The sequence below is a fragment of the Nyctibius grandis genome, chromosome 35 (assembly GCF_013368605.1).
Source record: "Nyctibius grandis isolate bNycGra1 chromosome 35, bNycGra1.pri, whole genome shotgun sequence".
Classification (NCBI taxonomy): domain Eukaryota; kingdom Metazoa; phylum Chordata; class Aves; order Nyctibiiformes; family Nyctibiidae; genus Nyctibius; species Nyctibius grandis.
The window spans coordinates 42,998-62,599 of record NC_090692.1 but is presented as its reverse complement, the minus strand read 5'-3'; the positions used below and the strand labels follow the sequence as shown (position 1 = coordinate 62,599).

Here is a 19,602-nt window from a genome sequence, read left to right as displayed (position 1 = left end):
AGGTGGGTCACCAGCCCCGAATCTCCAGGCACGGAAATTCTGCAATGTCCCTCGATGTTCCCAAATCTCCAGGCATGGAGGTCAGCAATGTCCTTTAATGTCCTTCGATGTCCACAAATCTCTGGGCATGGGGGTCTTGGGACCCAAATCTCCAGGCATGGAGGCCAGCAACGTCCCTTGATGTCCCCAACCTCCAACCAGGAGGGTGACCAGCCCCAAACGTCGCTGGTCACCCCCTGCCACCCCACACGTCAACCCCCAGCGATACGCAACAACCCCACGAAATTACCCTCCCGCTCGTCCTGTGCCAGCTGCCACCCGTCCCCGGTCACGTCGCCGGCCAGCACCAGGCTGAGGACATCTCCAGGTTGGAGCTTCCCAACAGCTTGGGCCAAACCAGAACGTGCCGGGTTGGATCCTGCATTGTCGGGCAGCGCCAACGGCACGGTGAGCAACGGGCGTGGTGAACCGGTGCGCTGGAGCTCAAGGGTGACGGTGCCGGGGGTACAGGTGGGTGCCGTGCAGGTGAGGGCGAATTGGCCGTAGAGGAGGTAGAGGCCACCCGCTGTCACCCGCAGTTCCCCGGCTGTCATCTGCACATCACCACTGAGGAAGACACCATTGATGCCTTCCTCGTAGCGCCAGCCAGGTCCTGATGGCACCGTCAACGAGCCTGGGGGGAGAAGAAGGGAGGGGGTGGTGGGTGATTATGGTTCGTGATGGGTGCTCATGATGGGAGATGGTGGTCCCTGATGGGAGATGGGTGCCCAAATGGGAAATGAAGGTCCTTGATGGGAGAGGGGGTGACCCCGATGGGAGATGGGTGCTCCTGCTTGGTGATGGATGCCCCTGATGGGAGATGGAGGTCCCCATTGGGAAATGGGATGTCTCCAATAGGAAACAGGGGTCCCCAATGGGACATGGGTGCTCCTCCTTGGTGGTGGGTGCCCCCAACAGGAGATGGGTGCTGCAGCCCTCCTCGAGGCCCCCAGGGCACGGTAGCCCACCCAGGTATACCTGGGATGGGACCAGGGGACCACAGGGATGGAGGATGCTCCATGACACCCTGGGGACTGCAGAGACAGAGGATGCTCCGTGACACCCTGTGGACACTCCATGACACCCTGGGGACACTCTGTGACATCCTGGGTACCACAGGGATGGAGGATGCTCCGTGACACCCTGTGGACACTCCATGACACCCTGGGGACACTCTGTGACATGCTAGGTACCACAGGGATGGAGGATGCTCCGTGACACCCTGGGGAGACTCCGTGATGCCCTGGGGACACTCCGTGACATCCTGGGTACCACAGGGATGGAGGATGCTCCGTGACACCCTGGGGACACTCCGTGACGCCCTGGGGACACTCCATGATGCCCTGGGCACGGCGGCCGCCCTATGACACCCCCGGATGCTCCAGGCCCCCAGGGGTGACGTTTTCCCCTCCGAGGGCGGAAGGAGGAACCCGCGCGACACTTTCGAGATGACTGGGCCAGTTACCTCAGGAAGGACTGTCCCCTCCCCGCCACCCCAACCATCCCCAGAGCCCCTCACCGTGGCCTCAGGCCTGGTGGGGCACGGGGGGGGACACTTACCAGCGCTCAGCAGGACGTGGGCAGCGGTGGCAGCCTGTGAGGGAAGAGGAAAAAAAGTGTCAGCGGGCGGGAAGGACCCAAGTGTCCTTTGTTCCCATGTGTCCCCTCGCCTTTGATTGAAGGGGAAGCTGGGTGTCGTGTCGGGATTTGGGGACTTTCCAGCATCCCGTTGGGTATTTTTGGGGGTCCCCAAGGGAGGGGGGGACCCTTGGATTTGGGGCGGGATTTGGTAGATGGACACCTAAGATGGATGGACACCCAGATGGATGGACACCTGGACAGATGGACAGATGGACACCTGGATGGACACCTGGACATCTAGATGGATGGACACCCTGATGGACAGACAGATGGACACCTGACAGTCACCTGGACAGACAGACAACCAGGCACCGGGACAGATGGACACCCAGACTGATGGACACCTGGATGGATGGACAGATGGACAAGTGGGCAGACAGAATGATGGACAATGGACCTCCTAGATGAACATTCCCCTGGATGGATGGAGCCCTGGATGAATGGACACCTGGACAGATGGACAACTGGACACCAGGACAGACACCTGGACAACCAGATAGATGGACACCCAGACACCAGGACAACCAGACAGATGGACATCGAGACAAGATGGACACTAGGACAAGATGGACACGTAGACAACTGGAAAGATGGACAGTTGGACACCCGGACAGATGGACACCCGGATAGATGGACACCCGGATAGATGGACAACCAGACACCTGGACAACTGGACAGACAGACACCCAGACAAGATGGACACCTGGACAACTAGACAGATGGATGGACACCAGGACAAGATGGACAAGTGGACAACCGGAAAGATGGACACTTGGACACCTGGACAGACAGACACCCATATACCTGGACAACCAGGCAGATGGACACCTGGACAGATGGACAACTGGACAACTGGACAGACAGATACCTGGACAACTGGACAGATGGACAAGTGGACAGATGGAGACCTGGATAGATGGACACCTGGACAGATGGACAACCAGACACCTGGACAACTGGACAGACAGACACCCGGACAACTGGACAGACAGACACCCAGACAAGATGGACACCTGGACAACTAGACAGATGGATGGACACCAGGACAAGATGGACAAGTGGACAACCGGAAAGATGGACACTTGGACACCTGGACAGACAGACACCCATATACCTGGACAACCAGGCAGATGGACACCTGGACAGATGGACAACTGGACAACTGGACAGACAGATACCTGGACAACTGGACAGATGGACAAGTGGACAGATGGAGACCTGGATAGATGGACACCTGGACAGATGGACAACCAGACACCTGGACAACTGGACAGACAGACACCCGGACAACTGGACAGACAGACACCCAGACAAGATGGACACCTGGACAACTAGACAGATGGATGGACACCAGGACAAGATGGACAAGTGGACAACCGGAAAGATGGACACTTGGACACCTGGACAGACAGACACCCATATACCTGGACAACCAGGCAGATGGACACCTGGACAGATGGACAACTGGACAACTGGACAGACAGATACCTGGACAACTGGACAGATGGACAAGTGGACAGATGGAGACCTGGATAGATGGACACCTGGACAGATGGACAACCAGACACCTGGACAACTGGACAGACAGACACCCGGACAACTGGACAGACAGACACCCAGACAAGATGGACACCTGGACAACTAGACAGATGGATGGACACCAGGACAAGATGGACAAGTGGACAACCGGAAAGATGGACACTTGGACACCTGGACAGACAGACACCCATATACCTGGACAACCAGACAGATGGACACCTGGACAGATGGATACCTGGGCTGATGGACAGAAGGACAACCGGACTGATGGACCCAGGGACAAACAGACACCAGGACAGACGGACAAACGGCCACTCAGCCCCTCACCCCCCCCGGTGCCCACCTGCGGCGGGGTCCCCCCCCGGAGCATCCCCAGGAAGGCGACGGTGGCGGCGACAGCGGCGGCCCCGAGCGCGGCGGCTCCGAGAGCGGCGAGAACCGGGAGGAGGCGACGGCACCGGCCCCGGGACCGGCCTCGGCAGCGGCACGGGGAGGGCGGGGGGGTCTCGGGGTCCGTGAGCGGCTGCATCGCGGCGGGGACGGAGCGGCGGAGCCGCCTTATAGAGGGAGCGGGCGGGGCGGGGACGGGGACGGGGACCGGGGAGGGACCGGGGCGGGACCAGGGCGGGGACGGGGACATCGGGGAGTGGATGGGGACACCGGGGAGGGGATGGGGACACTGGGGAGGGACCATGGTGGGACCGGGGAGGGTGGGGACAGACCGACACCGGGGGTGGGGACAGACGGGGCAGGAACCGGCTGCACCGGGGGCGGGGGGGGAACCCCGGGGGACACCGAAGGGCGGGGGGGCTGGAACGGGGACCCCTGGGTCCCTTTGGCACCCTAGGGTGCAGTTTGGGGGGGGTGGGGGGTGCCTGGGTCCCTTTGGCACCCTAGGGTGCAGTTTGGGGAGAGATGGGTGCTCGGACGCCTGGGTCCCCCCCCCGGTGGTGAGGTCACCACGGAGGGGAAGTGTGTGTGTCCCCCCCCGCCCCGTTTCCCCCCCCCCCGGGGATTTCGCCTCCCCCGGCCGTGACGGAGCCACGGAGTTTCCTGCCACGGAGCTGGGCCGGAATTTCTGCCCCCCCACCCCGAAAGGGGGGTTTTGGGGTCCGGGGGGTGACACCAGCCCTGGGTGCCCAGCGTGGCCTGGGGGCGGGACAGCTTCCCGGACACCCCTGGGCAAGGCCTCCCCCCCACCATGGGAGACAACCCCCCCCATGAAGACCCATGGGAAACCCTATAGGAGACCACCCCTTCTTGTTGGAGCCCCTCCATGAGAGACCCCCCCGGAGCCCCCCCATGTGAAACCTTACGAGTGAGACCCCCCCCCCAAGAGAGACCCCCATGGGACACCCCCTCTAAGTGAGACCCCCCATGGGAGCCCCCCCCCATGGGAGCCCCACCATGTCCATGGGGCACCCCTCAAGTGAGACTCCCAAATGAGCCCCCGCCATGTGAAACCCCCTGAAATGGGACCCCCATGGGAGAACCCCCATTGGAGACCCCCATGTGAGACCCCCTTACAGGAGACCCCCCCCAACTGAGACCCTCAAATGAGCCCCTCCCATATGAACCCCTCCAAAATGGAACCCCCAGAGGAAACCCCCCCAAGTGAGACCCCCCCATGTGAAACACCCCAAGTGAGACCCCCACGGGAGCCCCCCCATGGGACACCCCCTAAGTGAGCCCCCCCCCCTCTCCCATAACCCCTCCCCCAAGCGAGACCTCCACGTTAAAACCCCCCTCATGGGGGCTCCCCCATGGGGGAGTCCCCTGCCAGGCCCCTCCTTCCGCCACGCCCCTAACCCCGCCTCCTTCGCCTGACCCCGCCCCTCTCCCCGTTCTCTGCCCCGCCCCTGCTCCCGCCCCTTCCCCGACTCCGCCCCTCGTCCTCTGCCCCGCCCTCCCCCCGCGCCAGCCCCGCCCAGTCCCCCCGCCCGAGGACCAGAGAGGCCGCGCCCCTCCCCGCGAGCCGCCAATCAGCGCGTCCCGCTGCGGGGAGGGGGGCGGTGCGCGGACGGAGTGACGCCAGAGGGGGCGGTGCCGGAAGGGCGCGTCACGTGACTCGGGCGGCGGCGCGAGGGCCCCCCCATACAGACGGTACAAGGGGCGGGGTCAGGGGGTGGGGGGGTTGTGGGCGGGGCTTAGAGTGTGGGCGTGGTCGGCGGGTGTGGGCGGGGTCACGAGGCGTGGTGCTTCCGGGTAGGGCAGGTGGCAGCACGGGGGGAGTCCCGGGGGGGGGCGGCGGCTCCGTGGGGGCTCCCGGGGCGGGGGCGGCTTCATGGGGGGTCCCGCGGGGGGCTCGGGGGGGGGGGGATGTCCCCTGGACCGGGGTGGGGGGTCACAGGGGACCGGGAGACACCAGTAGGCCAGATTTGGTATTATCCACCTTTTCCCCTCGGGTCTGTACGCCCGCGCCAAGAATGGCAGCAGACTGACTGCCACCGCCTTCGTTAGGTGGTAATTATGCAAATGAGCTGGGTTTGGCCTTGGGCTGGTGCTGGGGTTGAGCTGGAGAAGTGGTGCTGGGTTCAATTAAACCAGGTTCAATTAAACTGGGTTCAATTAAACCAGGTTTAATTCATCAGATTCAGTTAAACAGGGTTTTATTAATCAGGTTCAATGAAATTGGCTTCGATTCTGGGTTTGATTAAAAACTGGGTTCGATTAAACTGGTTCAGTTAAACTGGATTCAGTTAAACTGGGTTCAACTAAACCGTGTTCAATTCACTGCCACCATCCTCGGGCCATCCCAGGGCTTGGGGATGGTGGCACCGTGCCGTGCCACCGCGCCATGCCACTGTGCCAGGGTGGGTTTTGGCACGTTCCTGGTTGGTGCAGCCCCATCTCATGGGGGTTTTATTTTTATATCCTCCATCTCGGCAACGTTTTCCAGCTCCCGGCACACCGGCGTCCCCATGGATCTCCTTGCCGGCATCGGTTGTGCCTGTGCTGGGCTCCTGGCGGTGCTGGTGGTGGCACTGCTGGGGGTGGCGTATCGCTTGGGGATCTTCTACCAGCTCTGGCATAAGGTAGGATGAAACGGGTGAGACCATCGCGGTTTTGCCGAAAAAACACCTATTTTTGAAGTGATCGCGGCTGGCGGCTCCGTAAGGGTATGGTGACACCGCGCACGTACTCCCGGTGAACTCCTCACCGTGCAGGTGGACCCCCGAAGTCCCCGGCATGGCGGTGAGTTAGTGGCAGAGGTGCTGAAGGCGCACGGTGTCCGTTTCCTCTTCGCCTTGGCTGGTGGCCACATCTCACCTGTCTTGGTGGCCAGCGAGAAGGTGGGCATCCGTGTGGTGGACACCCGGCACGAGGCCACCGCTGTCTTCGCCGCCGATGCCGTCTCCAGGCTCTCGGGTGCGGATATGGAGAGGGGGAATCCCATGGCCAGCACTTTCTCATGCCCCCATGGATGGAGGGTTTTGGGGTGTCCCAGCTCGGTAGGGTCCTGGTTGACCTAAGAAGAGTTCAAAGACTTTGTGGGTGTCCAGGGTCCCTCCATGGTGTGTTTTGTCCCCATTTATTCCTCCCCAGAAATAATTTGGTGACTCTAGTGAGGACAGAAGAAGGTGACCACATGGCCAGCACCTTCTCCTGCCCCCATGGATGGAGGGTTTTGGGGTGTCCCAGCTTGGTGGGGTCCCTGATTGACCTAAGAAGGGTTCAAGGACTTTGTGGGTGTCCATGGTCTCCCAGTGGTGGGTTTTGTCCCCAATTTGTCCCCCCTAGAGCTAATTCAGCTGCTTGGGTGCCAACGAGATGAGCAACCAAGGGTGCCCTGAACCCCCCCCCCCGGCCAAAAATCAGAGTGCAGAGAGACCCCCTTCAGCCAGCCCCCCCCCCAATTTCCTTGCAGGTCGCATTGGCGTCGCCGCTGTCACCGCTGGTCCCGGCGTCACCAACGCGGTGACGGCCATCAAGAACGCCCAGATGGCTGAGTCCCCAGTGCTGCTCATCGGGGGAGCAGCTGCCTCACTGCAGAAGGTGGGGACATCCCAAAATTTCCCTTCTCAGCCCCATTTTGTTTTTTTTTCCCCCATTTTTGGGGTGTTTTCCCTTATTTTGGGGTTTTCCTCCCTTTTTGGGGGGCTTTTCCCTCATTTTTTGTGGGTTTTCCCCCATTTTTTTGTGTGTTTTCCCCCATTTTTGTGTGTTTTCCCCCATTTTTGTGTGTTTTCCCCCATTTTTGGGGTGTTTTCTCCCATTTTCAGGGCATTTTCTCCAGTTTTGGGGGGGTTTTCCCCCATTTGGGGGGATTTTCCCCCCATTTTTGGGGTTCAAAGCCCTTTTTCTTCTCTCCCCAGGGTCGGGGAGCGTTGCAGGACATCGACCAGCTCTCGCTCTTCAAGACCCTCTGCAAGGCGTGCGTCTCGGTGCGCACCGTCCGCGACATCGTCCCCAGGCTCCGTGAAGCCATCGCCACCGCGCAGTCGGGGACCCCCGGTAAAAAAATAGGAGAGGGGGGCATCCCAAAAATCCCCCCATAGGGTGCTTGGGTGGGGGGTTCTTTTCACCCCACCGTGTGTCACCCGGTGCGGTTTGTAGGGGTTTTTTTTGGGGTGCTGTTTGAATTGAGGGGGTTGAGCCCCCTAAAAGTGGTTTTAGGGTGACATTGGGGGGGTCCCCCATCCTTCCTGCACCCCAATTCTGTAGGACCCGTCTTCGTGGAGCTCCCCATCGACGTGCTCTACCCCTTCCACGTAGTGGAGAAGGAGATCGGTGGCACCAAGAGCCCCCGGGGGCTGCGGGGAAAGGCGGTGCAGTGGTGAGCAACCCCCACCCCAGCACCGTAGGGTGCTGCCAGCACCCCAAAGAGGGGTCCCAGCACCCCAATATCCATCCCCACCCCGTTAGGTACCTCCAAAACTACATCCGGAACCTCTTTGCGGGTGCCTGGGAGCCCCGGGATGTGTCCCCATTGCCTGTGCGAGTGCCGCTGGCCACCGAGGATGAGGTGGGTTTTGGGGGGACCCCCTGCACCCCCTCACCGTGGATTGGGGGTTTTGGGGTGTCTGTGGATGGGGGACATCGTGGGGGAGGTGGGTGTGGGATGGGTTTGGGGGGCTGGGGTGGGTTCAGGGGCTGGTTGAGGCAGGTTTGGGGTATGGTAGAGCGGGGTTTTGGGGTGAAATCAGCTGGTTTGGGGGCTCTGCTGAGCTGGTTTTGGGGCCCAACTAAGCTGGTTTTGGGGCTGAGACAGTTTTGGGGATAAGCTGGGCTGATTTTAGGGCTCAGCTGAGCCAGTTTTGGGGTTCAGCTGAGCCAGTTTGGGGCTAAGCTGGGCTGATTTGGGGGCTCAGTTGGGCCAGTTTTTGGGGTTCAGCTGAGCCAGGTTTGGGGTTCAACAGGGCTGGTTTTGGGGCCAATCCTGCCAGATGTGGTGCCCAACCGAGGCTGTTTTGGGGCTGATGGAGACGGTTTTGGGTCACAGGTGCAGCAGTGTGCAGAGCTGGTGAGCCGGGCCACGAAACCGGTGGTGCTGGTGGGGAGCCAGGCCATGCTGCCGCCCACGCCGGCCGAGGAGCTGCGGTGAGATGGGCGAACTGGTTTGGGGACGGCTGAACTGGTTCGGGGATGGTGGGGCCAATTTAGGGACAGATGAGCTGGGTTTGGGGATGGATGAACCAGTTTGGGTACAGCTGAGTTGGGTTTGGGGACAGATCAACCCAGTTTGGGGACAGATCAGCCAATTTGGGGTTAGATGGACCAGTGTGGGGACAGCTCAGCTGGTTTTAGGAACAGCTGAGCTGGGTTTGGGGACAGATGAGCCAGTTTGGGGCTGGATGAGATGGTTCAGGGTTGGCTAAGCCAGTTTGGGGACAGATGAGCTGGTTTTGGTCCCAGCTGAGCCAGTTTTCGGGGCCAAACTGAGCCAGTCTGGGGCCTTGACTGAGCTGGTTTTGGGGCCAAACCAAGGCAGTCTGGGTCCTCAACTAACCCAGTTTGGGGCCTGAACCGAGCTAGTTTTGGGGCCAAACTGAGCCAGTTTGGGGCCCTGACTTGAACCAGTTTGGTGCCTCGACCGTCCCATTTTGGGGCCGAACTGAGCCATTTTGGGGCCAAACCGAGCCATTTTTGGCACATGCCGACACCCTCCTCCCCGCAGCGAGGCGCTGGAGGCCCTGGGCATCCCCTGCTACCTCGGGGGGGCAGCACGGGGGCTCCTGCCCCCCGGCAGCCCCCTCCTCCTCCGCCACAACCGCCGCGACGCCCTCCGCAATGCCGACCTGGTGCTACTGGCAGGTACCGAGTGTGGGGTAGGGGAACTCCCTCGCCATGCCCTTGTCCCCATCCTGACGCCGCGTGTGTCCCCAAGGTGCCGTCTGTGATTTTCGCCTCTCCTACGGGCGCCTTTTCGGGCGCGGCGCCGCCATTGTGGCCGTTAACCGGGATCGGGTGCAACTTCTCCGTAATTCTGATGTTTTTTGGAAAGCCCGGCTCGCCGTGCAAGGTGAGACCCACCCCAGTTCCTGCCCTGATCCCCCCCTGAAATAGGATGCGTGGGGTGTGACGAGTTGGGGCTCTCGGCTAGGCGACGCCGCCTCCTTTGTGGTGCGGTTGGCGCGGAATTTGCGGGGTTACGCCTGTCCCCGGGACTGGCTGGAGGGGCTGCGGGAGGCCGACGGGCAAAAGGAGCGGGCTAACCGGTGAGTGCCCGTGGGACGGGGATGGGGCTGGGGACAGGTGTGGGGACAGGGATGGGGACGGGGACAGGGATGAGCATGGGGACGGGTGGGGACAGGCATGGGCATGGGGACAGGGAGGGGCTCAGGGATGGGCACAAGAACAGGGATGGGGAGAGGAACAGGGTCCCCATTCCCAGTTTTGGGGCATCCCAACCCATTTCCAACTGGGAGGGGTCCCCATTCTTGCGGGGATCCCACCCACCTCCTCCCTGCCCGGGGGGTCTCCCCCACCAGGGAGAAGGCCGCCACCCCGACCCCGCACCACCTGAACCCCCTGGATCTCCTGTACCACCTGGACGCGCTGCTGCCCCCCGAAAGCCTCCTCGTTGCCGACGGGGGGGACTTTGTGGGTACTGCCGCCTACATTGTCCGTCCCCGACGTCCCCTCGCCTGGCTGGACCCTGGTAAGGACCTCCCCGGGTCACATTGTCACCATAGGGGGGGACACACACGGGTGACGCCACCGGTCGTTGTCTCCGCAGGAGCTTTCGGCACGTTGGGAGTCGGCGGAGGGTTCGCGCTCGGCGCCAAGCTCTGCCGTCCCGACGCGGAGGTACAGGGCGGGGGATGCCGGTGGCCCATGGGGACAAGGGCCACAGCGCCACCCGCGTGGCCTCATGGTGTTTGTCCCCTCCCCGGCGCCAGGTTTGGATCCTCTACGGTGACGGCTCATTGGGTTACAGCTTGATGGAGTTCGACACCTTCGTGCGGCACAAGGTGAGGTAGCACCAAAAATGGGGTGGGGTTGGGGGAGAAATGGGGTCTTGTCCCCATCCCAGGGTGTCACTAGGGTGCGGTGGCCCTGTGCTTTGTCCCCTGCAGACGCCTGTCATCGCGCTGGTGGGCAATGACGCGTGTTGGAGCCAGATCGCCCGGGAGCAAGTGGCTTTGCTGGGCAGCAATGTGGCGTGTGGCCTCGAGTACCTGGGTGAGCACTGTCCCCTCCCTGGCTTTGTCCCCAGATTTGGGGACACCCAGGTGACCCCGTGTCATCCTAGGGTGGATTGAACCATGCCTGGTGGCATCATGTCACCCTGGATTGAGCCATGCTTGGTGGCACTGTGTCACCCTGGGGTAGATTGAGCTGTGCCAGGTGTCACCACATCACTCTGGGAAGGACAGGGCCATGCCTGGTGGCATCACATAGCTTTGGAGACCATCACCTCCAGGGACCATCTCATGGCCGTGTCGCCTCCAGGGATGACTGGACTGTGCCTGGTGGCACCATGTCACCCTTGGGAGGATCAGGCCATGCCTGGTGGCATCATGTCACCCTTGGGAGGATCAGGCCATGCCTGGTGGCATCATGTCACCCTGGATGAAGCCATGCCTGCTGACCTGTATGGCCATTATCAAGCCCTTCCCATGGAGGTGACAGGGCCACCACCATTGTCCCCCCCTACAGACTACCACGCCGTGGCCGAAGCTCTGGGTGGCAAAGGCTTCGTGGTGGGTCGCCCGGACCGCGAGCAGCTGGACGCCATCCTCTGCGCCGCGCAGGACGCATGCCGCCAAGGCCACCCCGTCCTTGTCAACGCTCTCATCGGCAAGACTGACTTCCGTGATGGCTCCATCTCCGTCTAGGGACGGTGTCCCCATAATGGTCGCAGCAGGAGGGGACAGGGGGTGGGTTTAGGTGACACGAGTGCTGCGCACCCGACCCAGGGGACAGTCGTGTCCCCCCCTCGACAATAAAGCAGCACCATGTGCCCACACCCGCCATCCTGTGCCATCAATTTAGGTGCCAAAACCCTGGGGACACCCTAAGTGACGCTTGGGGGACTGTCACACACACCCCCCCCCGCCCCGGCCTTTGAGACGGCATCACACCAACACACACACAAAGCCTGGCGGCGAGTGCAGCTTGTGTCATTTATTGCTGGTGACGGTGACAAGGCACAAGGCAGTGGCAGGGCGAAGGGGGAAGGGGGTCAGGCCACCCTGGGGAGGGGACAGGGGACAGCTTTGTCACCCCTCCCGGGTCCTCCTGCACCCCCTTGCCCGGGTGCTTTAACACTGGTGGCTCAGCCCGGCTGGGCCGGTAGTTTCACATTCAGCTGGTTCCTTCAAGGCTAATACTGAGCAAGGCTGGGTTTGGGGGGGGGGGGGGGGATAATTTTGGGTACCCCCCCACCCTCCCCTGTAACACTGGCAGTGGGTTTATTTTTTGGGGGGAAAAAGGGTTGGGTTTTTTTGTTGTCGCAGTGACGGCGTTCGCCACCCAGCCCCGCACACACACGCACACGAAGCTCGAGTAATAAATAAAGCTCAGCGCTCCCGTACCGGCAGCACCCCCACCTTGAAGGGGGGGCCCTAAAAAATTGGGGGGAAAGCCAGTGAGGGTGGGGGGGGGGGTGGTCCCTGCTGCCACCCAGGTGGGGTGTGGGTGGCAGGAGGGAGCTCCGTCACCCTCCTTGGGGTGCACATGCAGCGGGGAAGGGGGGTTTGGGGGGGGGCAGCCCCCACCTCGAGCCTGAGAAATGGAGGTCAAGGACCCTTGTCAGTATTTTTTTCGGAGGGGGGGGCGGCTTTGGGGGGGCCACCAGGGAAGGGAGAAGGGGGCGAAGAGGCACTTGAGGGCAAAATTTGGCCATAGAAAAGAGAAAAAGCCGAGCAAGAGGCACCGAATCCCATGTCCCTCTTCCATACCCCACAAAAAACACCGGGGACACACACACAGAAACCGGAGCGGTTCTGGGGTAGCCCCCCCCCCCCCCGCTCTCACCGAAGGCGGCTTGGCCCTCGCCGACGGGGTCCATCCTGCTCGGCGCTGTGCAAATCGAAGGCAACTAGAGGCAAGTGCTTTTTTGGTCGCTCTCGCACCGGCAGTGGCATCGGCACCGGTATTGGCATTGGCACTGGCGGTATCATTGTCACCAGTATCAGCATTGTCACTGGTGTTGGCATTGGCACCAGTATCGGCATTGGTACTGGTGTCGGCATTGGCACTGGTGGTGTCATTGTCACCGGTGTTGGCATCAGCTCCAGTATCGGCATCGGCACTGGTATTGTCACCAGTATCAGCACTGGCGTTGACGGTGGTGGTGGTGTCATTGTCACCGGTATCAGCATCGGTACCAGCGTGGGCATCGTCACCGCTATCGGCACTGCTATCGGTACCGGCCTTGGCCCCGGCGCTGGCGCCGGTCTCACAGGCAGACGTTGATCTGCTTGGCGAGCTCCCGCTCGAGGTCAAGGATAAGCGCGTCGAAGTCCTTGAGGTTGAGGCGGGGGCCAAAGGGCGCCTCGGGCTCCTCGCCCAGGGCGAAGTCAGCCACAAAGAGGGTCCGCCGGTGCGGGGACCGCCGCACTGGCACCCCGGTCTCGTTGTCACCCTCTGCCACCTCGTCGTAGTCTGTGTCGCTGGCCGTGCCAGGTACCAGGAGGAATTGGTGGTCGCAGATGCTCCAGTCGCCGGCATAGCGGTTGCTGGGGGGGCTCTCTGGTCCTCGGGGACGGTGCCGGGCCACCACCGCGCTCTCCAGCAGGTCCAGGCACAGCGGTGGCCCTCGCTGGTGCTTAGGGCAAGGTGGCTGAGCCCCCTCCCCAAGTGGGGGGGCTGGGGCTGAGCGGGGGGCTGCAGAGAGAGTGGCAAAGGGTGTGGGGGGGGGTGTCACTGGAAGGTTTGGTGGTATTGGGGAGCGGGGGGGTGAAAATGGGGGGGCAGCACGGAGCTTTTGCCGGGAATGGGGAGACCCCGGCTGAACTGCTGAGAATAGGGGGGAGCAACTGGTGGAGATGGGGGGGGGGCACACAGACCAGCAAGAAATGGGGGGGACCCCAGGAGAGCTGTTGGATGTGGGGGGGCCATGGAGTGGCAGCTGCAAAAACAGGGGGACCCCAGACCTTTTGTGGAGATGGGGGGGCCATGGTCCAGCTACTGGGAATGGAGGAGGGGGGGCACAGAAGCAATGTGGGGGTCACGGACCCCTGGAGCAGCTGCTGGGGATGGTAGCACAATGGGGGGGGGTCACAGACCCCTTCCAGGGCCCGGAGGGACCCTCGAGAGCAGCCACGTGGAGGTCACAGACCCCCAGAGCAGCTGCCACCGATGGTGGCCCAGGCAGTGGCCATGAAAAAAGCCTCCCCAAAGTGTGTGTGGGTGCAGGTGTCCCCCCTGTCCCACCTTGCTCACCCGGCCAGGCCTGCAGCAGGTAATGCAGCACCTCGATGTGCCTCTTGAAGTCAACAGCGCTGGCGATGTCCTCGCTGTGGGTGTAGCTGCGGGTGCCGGTGCCGATGCTGGTACCGGTGTGCCGGGGTTCCTGGTTTTGGGTGAGCAGGACGGGCCCGAAGCAGACAGCAATGTTCTGCGAGTTCATGCGGTTGAAGTCGTGGAAGGAGGCCACCAAGCTGAGGTGGTCCAGGAGCCGCGTCAGCGTGGCCTGGGGGGACAAGGTGGCCTCAGTGGGGACATCCTCCGATGCCACCCTGTTGTCCCACATGCCTGAAACAGAGCCGAGGGGAATCACCACAGCGGATCTGGCTGCGGACGGTGCCTGATGTCACCAGGGCCGAGTTACACAGTGAACGTGTAGGTGGAAATAAATGTGTAGATACTGGTGGGGGGGCGGAATGTGAAGGCCTCTCCCCAAAAAAAAATGCTTGGGGGGTCCTGAGGAAGGAGGGGGGTCCTGAGGAAGAAAGGGGGGGTCCCGAGGAAGGAGGTGACATGGGGACACATCCCATTGCACGTGGCACAGGTCAATAAATAAGGACTGTCTGCAGTGGTGACTTGGGATGGGGGGAGACCTCAGGGCTGAGCAGCAATGGGATCCCCCCGCAATCCCTCGCCATGCCTGGGCACCCCCTTTTTGGCGCCGGGCACCCACCTTCTCGACGTCGGGCAGGCAGTCGAGTAGGGTGACAGCGTCCCGCTCTCCCGGGGGGGTCCGAGGGGATCGCTTGGCCATGGCCTCCAGGACGACATGGTAGAGCGTGGGGGTGATGAGCGGCGTTGGCAGCTCTCGTAGGTAATCCTTGAGGATCCCTGTGGGTGAGGGGACATGGTGGGGGACATCAGCGTGGTCCCATGGGGACCTGCCACCCCCCCGGGATTACCACCCACCTGTGATGACGTTGATGTCCGGGTAGAGCTGCTCCGAGAGCGTCACGGCTGTGCTGTCCCTCTCGAAGGCATCGCGGAGCTCCTTCTTGACAGCGGCCGAGCCGCAGAGCCGGTACAACCCCACCACCTGTAACCGTGTCACTGCAGTTTGGGGGGGGGGTCTATCCACCGCCACCCCCCTGCAGCCGTCACTGTAAGTCCCCCCGCTCACCTTCAGCCCTCGTTTCTCTATCTCGGCCACGCATTTCTGGATGAGCAGGGGCACTTTGGTGGCTGCCTTCTCCCTCTCTACCAGCTGGCCCAGTTCCACGCCGAAAACACGGGCTTCTCGCTCACCAGGACCTTCCCACTGCTCCACCAAAGTGAATTTGGAGTAGAGGACACCGCGGGGTTGCAACTGTACCGCCAGCTGCTGAGCCCGGCAACCTACGGAACCGAGCGGTGCCGTTAACGAGGTGCCACGTTGCCAAACCCCAAACTGATCCCATCACCCCACCGTACCTCTGAAGATGTGGGGCAGGACCACGGTGCCGTGGCAGCAGAGACGGTTGCGGCAGGAGGTGGGATCCCAGGAGAAAATGATCACCTTGAGATGCCGGGCACCTTCGAGCTCCAGGTTAAAGGTATGGTTGAGGCCGAGGAACGCCGTCTTACAGGGTAGCAAAGCCGTGCGAGCCCGGTTAGCCGCGTCCACCTGCAAGACGCAGAAAACCTCCCGGGCTTCGGCTCGCGGCGGCTTCAGGTCCCGTACGCCGTGAAGATGAACGCTCACCAACCCGGAGATGGGCTGCCTGCACCGCGGCGGCACCTCCCCGCAGCTGTAGGGCTGGAAAGCGCCCACATCCAGCCCGTTTTCCCCATCCTCCGGTTCAGCATGCGCCCCGGCTTTAGCCAGCAGCTCTGGGGAGTCACCATCGCTCAAGTAGCCGCCTTTACCAGCCGCTTTGACTCGTGGCAACCCCGGTTGGGAAGCCACGCTGCTGTCTAAGTGATAGCGGCTGATGACGTTGCTGGATTCCTTGCGGGTTTCGGAGGGTGACGTGCCACCACCCTCTTGGCCCCGGGGCCGAGGGCTGCGTAGGCTCAGCTTCCTCCGTAATTCCGGCAGTTTCTTCATCTTCATGGAAAGGCGTCGAACGGTACCCGGGGATTTCATTTTGGTGAGTGAACGGCCCTTTTTGGGGCTGGCGGGTGGTGAGGGGGTGGTCAACCCTGTCCCTGAGCTCACGCATGGGATCGGCATCTTCCCTGTAAGGGGGGAAAAAGAGGGGTGAGTGGGTATCTGGGGTTGGTGGGGGGGTAACTGGGAAGCCCAGGTGGGATGGGGCTGCTGCCCAGAAACTGGGGTGGAGGGAGGGTCCTGGGGGATGGGGAGGGGGTGGTGGGGTCTGGGGGACAACGTCCCAGGGGATGGGGAAGGGGATGAGGACTGTGGGGTCCTGGGGACACTGTCCTGGGGTGGGGACAGGGACCGTAGGGTCTGAGAGGCAATGTCCTGGGGGATGGGCAAGGGATGGGGACTGTGGGGTCCGGGGGACCAAGTCCTGGGAGATGGGGAAGGGGATGAGGACTTTGGGGTCTTGCGGACACTGTCCTAGGGGATGGAGAGGGGATGGGGACTGCAGGGTGTGGGGGGACACTCCTCTGGGGTGGGGACAGGGAAGGTAGGGTCTGAGGGACAGGGACTGTGGGGTTCTGGGGACACTCTCCTGGGGTGGGGACAGGGACTGTGGGGGTCCTGGGGACACTCTCCTGGGGGATGGGGAAGGGATGGGGACTGTGGGGTCCAAGAGATGTCCTTGGGGACAGAGACTGGTTTGAAGGACACTGTCCAGGAAGAGTGGGAAGGGACAGGAATCACTGGCCTGGGAACAGGGAAGGGATGGGGACCACAGGGTTGGGATGATGCCGTCCTAGGGGACAGGGACCATGGGGTCCAGGGGACACTGGGGACACGGACCATCAGGTCTGGAGACCACAGTGTCCAGGGGACACAGGGACCATCAGGTTTGGGGACCACAGGGTCCAGGACACCTCACGGGGGACAGAGAAAGGATGAAGACCATAGGGTGCTGCAGACGGGGACAGGACCGCGGGGTCCAGGGGACACTCTCCTGCGGGGGTGACAAGAGGACAAGGGCTGTGGAGGACCGGGAGCCACCACTGTCCCCCCCTCTCCCTGACCTGTAGCCATGTGCCACCCCTCACCACAAGCCTGGGTCCTCCTGGCTCCCGGCTCCTCTCCTCGGCCAGGCAGTGCTGGAGCCGTGCCGCTGTGGGGTCCGGAGCTCGCGGGGTCTTCCCAACCCATCTTCAGGGGGGACTCCCCACCATGGCCCCTCTCAGCGTCGCGGCTCCCTTCGCCCCACGTCTTCCAGGAGCTCCCAGGCTGGGGATCCTCATCTTCAGGGATGGGGTTGTACCAGATCTTGCCCTCGCTGCCACCGGCAGCGCCGGCATCCGCCTCAGCTCCACCGCCGGGCTCATCCAGCCCTGGGCCCTTCACTGATGACAGCACCCAGTGCCGGCTGCTCCGTTCCAAGCTCTGCAGGTAAGCGCCGTGCCCAGGGCTCCTACCGGCACCACCAAGCTCCCCAGAGCCGTTCACCGCCTCGGCTTCCTCCGCCGGCTCCACGTCCTCCTCGCCGGGTGGTTCGATGCCAAGCCGGGGGTTGCTGGTGGCAAGGTCTGGCTCGCCGGTGTCCGCTGGCTCCGAGGAGGTTTTGGGAGGCAACGGCCGCCTGTCGTCACGGCCGCCGCAGGAGAAATGGGCCCAGTTCTGCTTGCGGGATGCTGCAGGCACCGGCTCCGCCGATGCCGCTTCGGGGTCCACCGGAGAGTCGGGGCTCGGCGGGGGATGCTCTGTGGAAGGAAAAGAGCGTGGGGTCACCGAAACACCAACAGGGAGCTCACCGGGACACTGGGACCTCTCTGTCATCGCCCCACCGCCAACCCCAACACCCTGCCAGCCCACCCACCGTCCTCACCCCGAATCCGTCCTCCCCCCGAATCTGTTGCTGTCCCGGATGCAACCCCCCCGCTTTGCTGTGCCGGCTCTGCTGGGGCAAGGGGCAGGCGCAGGCAGCTGCCTGCAGCCCCTTGCCAAGCGGGATTTCCGGTTGTTTACTGCTGGCCGGAGCCATGGCCGCGCTCCCACCATGCCAGCACGGGCAGGGGGAGCCCCGGCAAGGAGCGGGGGGCACAGTGGGACCCCTCAACACCCCACTGGGGACAGGGCTGCACCCCAATGGGGATGGGGGTGGCTCTGCCCGTGTCCCCCGGCTCTGTGGCACAAGGCAGGGTCCTGCCTCCCCTGTACCACCTGGCTCACACACACAGTGGGGGGGTTCCCCCAATAGTGCACCTCAATTCCCTGCACCCCAATTCCCTGCACCCTCTCAGGTTCATTTGTGCCCCCCTTCCTTGTTGTCTGCATCCCCCCAATCTGTGCACCCCAATCTCCCCTGCACCACTCTACCATGAGCACCCCAAACTCCCCTGCCTTGTGCACTCCAATCCCCCCGCACCCACAGCAGGGTGCCCCCCCCCCCCCCCGTGGCACCCCACGGACCCCCAGGATTCCCCCCCAACATTGGTGATGCCACGGCCATGGCTTGCTGTGGGGCTTCCCCAGCTCCACAGGAGCTCAACACCCCCAGAGATGTGGGGTGAGGGCAGGAGGGACCCCAGGGGGGACAACACACCCTAATTCCTGTGGGGCACAGAGGGAGCTAGGGTGATGAGGGACCCTTCTTTGGGGGGCTCCTTTCCTTGAGGGGAGGACCCGAGGGTGATGGGGGTCCCATCCCAGGGAAGCAGGACCCCGGGGTGATGGGGGTCCCTTCCTCGGGGGAGCAGGACCCTGGGGTGATGGGGGTCCCTTCCTCGGGGGCGGGTCCCTTCCTCGGAGAGGGACAGGAGGGACCCCGCGGTGAGGGGGGCCCCTTCCTTGGAAGGGTCTCTTCCTTGGTGGGGGGTTAGGAGGGACCCCCTGGGGTGATGGGGGGGTCCCTTCCTCGGGGAGGGGGCAGGAGGGACTGCAGGGTGATGGGTGGTCCCTTCTTTGGGGTACAGGACCCCGGGGTGATGGGGTATCCGTTCCTTGGGAGGGGTCCCGTCCTTGGTTGGGGGCTGGAGGGACCCCGGGGTGATGGGGGGGTCCCTTCCTTGCAGGGGGGACACAGGAAGGACCATGGGCTGATGGGGGGGGGGATGTTCCTTCTTTGGGGTACAGGACCCCAGGGTGATGGGGGTCTCTTCCTTGAGGTGGGGGGGGTCTCTTCCTTAGTGGGGGGGGTTTAGGAGGGACCCTGGGGTGATGGAGGGGTCCCTTCCTCGGTGGGGGGGCAGGAGGGTCCCGAGGGCGATGGGGGGGTCCCCTCCTCAGGGGGGGTGTCACGTCCGTACCTCTGTCCTTGCCCTCCGGCTTCTTCCCGCGCGGCCGGTCGCGGCCCCTCAGGCGGGAGAAGGTTCGTCGCAGCAGCGGCTCCGCCATCGCCTTCCCCCGCTCCCCTCGCCGGGCTCTCCTCACCCCGCTGAGGGCGTCCCCCCGCCTCAGCCCTGCCTGGTCCCCTCGGTCCCTCCAGGTCCCTTCAAGCCCTCCAAGTCCCCTCAGCC

At 62.9% G+C, this 19,602-nt stretch overlaps 2 protein-coding genes across 6 annotated transcripts; one reads left to right on the top strand and one right to left on the bottom strand.

The window, feature by feature from the left end:
- The first annotated feature begins 5,255 nt into the window (after positions 1-5,255).
- Positions 5,256-11,630, top strand: ILVBL (ilvB acetolactate synthase like). 2 transcript variants are annotated; one of them, XM_068421759.1, is made up of 16 exons: positions 5,256-5,322; positions 6,119-6,254; positions 6,387-6,588; positions 7,088-7,215; positions 7,536-7,674; positions 7,885-7,996; positions 8,086-8,185; positions 8,663-8,760; positions 9,338-9,474; positions 9,548-9,682; positions 9,764-9,878; positions 10,152-10,321; positions 10,400-10,470; positions 10,563-10,634; positions 10,740-10,845; positions 11,323-11,630. In XM_068421759.1, the coding sequence occupies exons 2-16, from the start codon at positions 6,141-6,143 to the stop codon at positions 11,499-11,501; spliced, it is 1,878 nt and encodes a 625-aa protein (XP_068277860.1). In that variant the 5' UTR covers positions 5,256-5,322; positions 6,119-6,140; the 3' UTR covers positions 11,502-11,630. The 2 variants fall into 2 exon arrangements, with proteins under 2 accessions (XP_068277860.1, XP_068277859.1); XM_068421758.1 differs by lacking the exon at positions 5,256-5,322 and adding an exon at positions 5,401-5,424.
- Positions 11,631-11,770: 140 nt separating this feature from the next.
- SYDE1 (synapse defective Rho GTPase homolog 1) lies at positions 11,771-19,563 on the bottom strand. Of its 4 annotated transcripts, none has more exons than XM_068421770.1 (9): positions 19,393-19,563; positions 17,194-17,847; positions 17,049-17,099; positions 15,487-16,233; positions 15,197-15,411; positions 14,986-15,112; positions 14,750-14,907; positions 14,044-14,302; positions 11,771-13,494 (listed from the first exon to the last, which is right to left on the bottom strand). In XM_068421770.1, exons 1-9 carry the CDS (start codon positions 19,478-19,480, stop codon positions 13,067-13,069), a joined length of 2,727 nt encoding a protein of 908 aa, XP_068277871.1. In that variant the 5' UTR covers positions 19,481-19,563; the 3' UTR covers positions 11,771-13,066. The 4 variants fall into 4 exon arrangements, with proteins under 4 accessions (XP_068277871.1, XP_068277872.1, XP_068277873.1 ...); XM_068421771.1 differs by having other exon boundaries at positions 14,053-14,302; XM_068421772.1 differs by lacking the exon at positions 17,049-17,099.
- Positions 19,564-19,602: the final 39 nt, after the last annotated feature.

What these genes read in the sequence shown, in the direction of transcription:
- ILVBL (XM_068421759.1), top strand. Translation starts at nt 6,141, where the DNA reads ATGGATCTCCTTGCCGGCATCGGTTGTGCCTGTGCTGGGCTCCTGGCG. An exon ending in TCTACCAGCTCTGGCATAAG is followed by an intron (nt 6,255 to 6,386) that starts GTAGGATGAAAC and finishes CTCACCGTGCAG; the next exon opens with GTGGACCCCCGAAGTCCCCG. An exon ending in CAGCTGCCTCACTGCAGAAG is followed by an intron (nt 7,216 to 7,535) that starts GTGGGGACATCC and finishes TTCTCTCCCCAG; the next exon opens with GGTCGGGGAGCGTTGCAGGA.
- SYDE1 (XM_068421770.1), bottom strand. Translation starts at nt 19,480, where the DNA reads ATGGCGGAGCCGCTGCTGCGACGAACCTTCTCCCGCCTGAGGGGCCGC. An exon ending in CAGGAGGACCCAGGCTTGTG is followed by an intron (nt 17,100 to 17,193) that starts GTGAGGGGTGGC and finishes TCACCCCCGCAG; the next exon opens with GAGAGTGTCCCCTGGACCCC. An exon ending in CCTGCCCCACATCTTCAGAG is followed by an intron (nt 15,412 to 15,486) that starts GTACGGTGGGGT and finishes TCGGTTCCGTAG; the next exon opens with GTTGCCGGGCTCAGCAGCTG.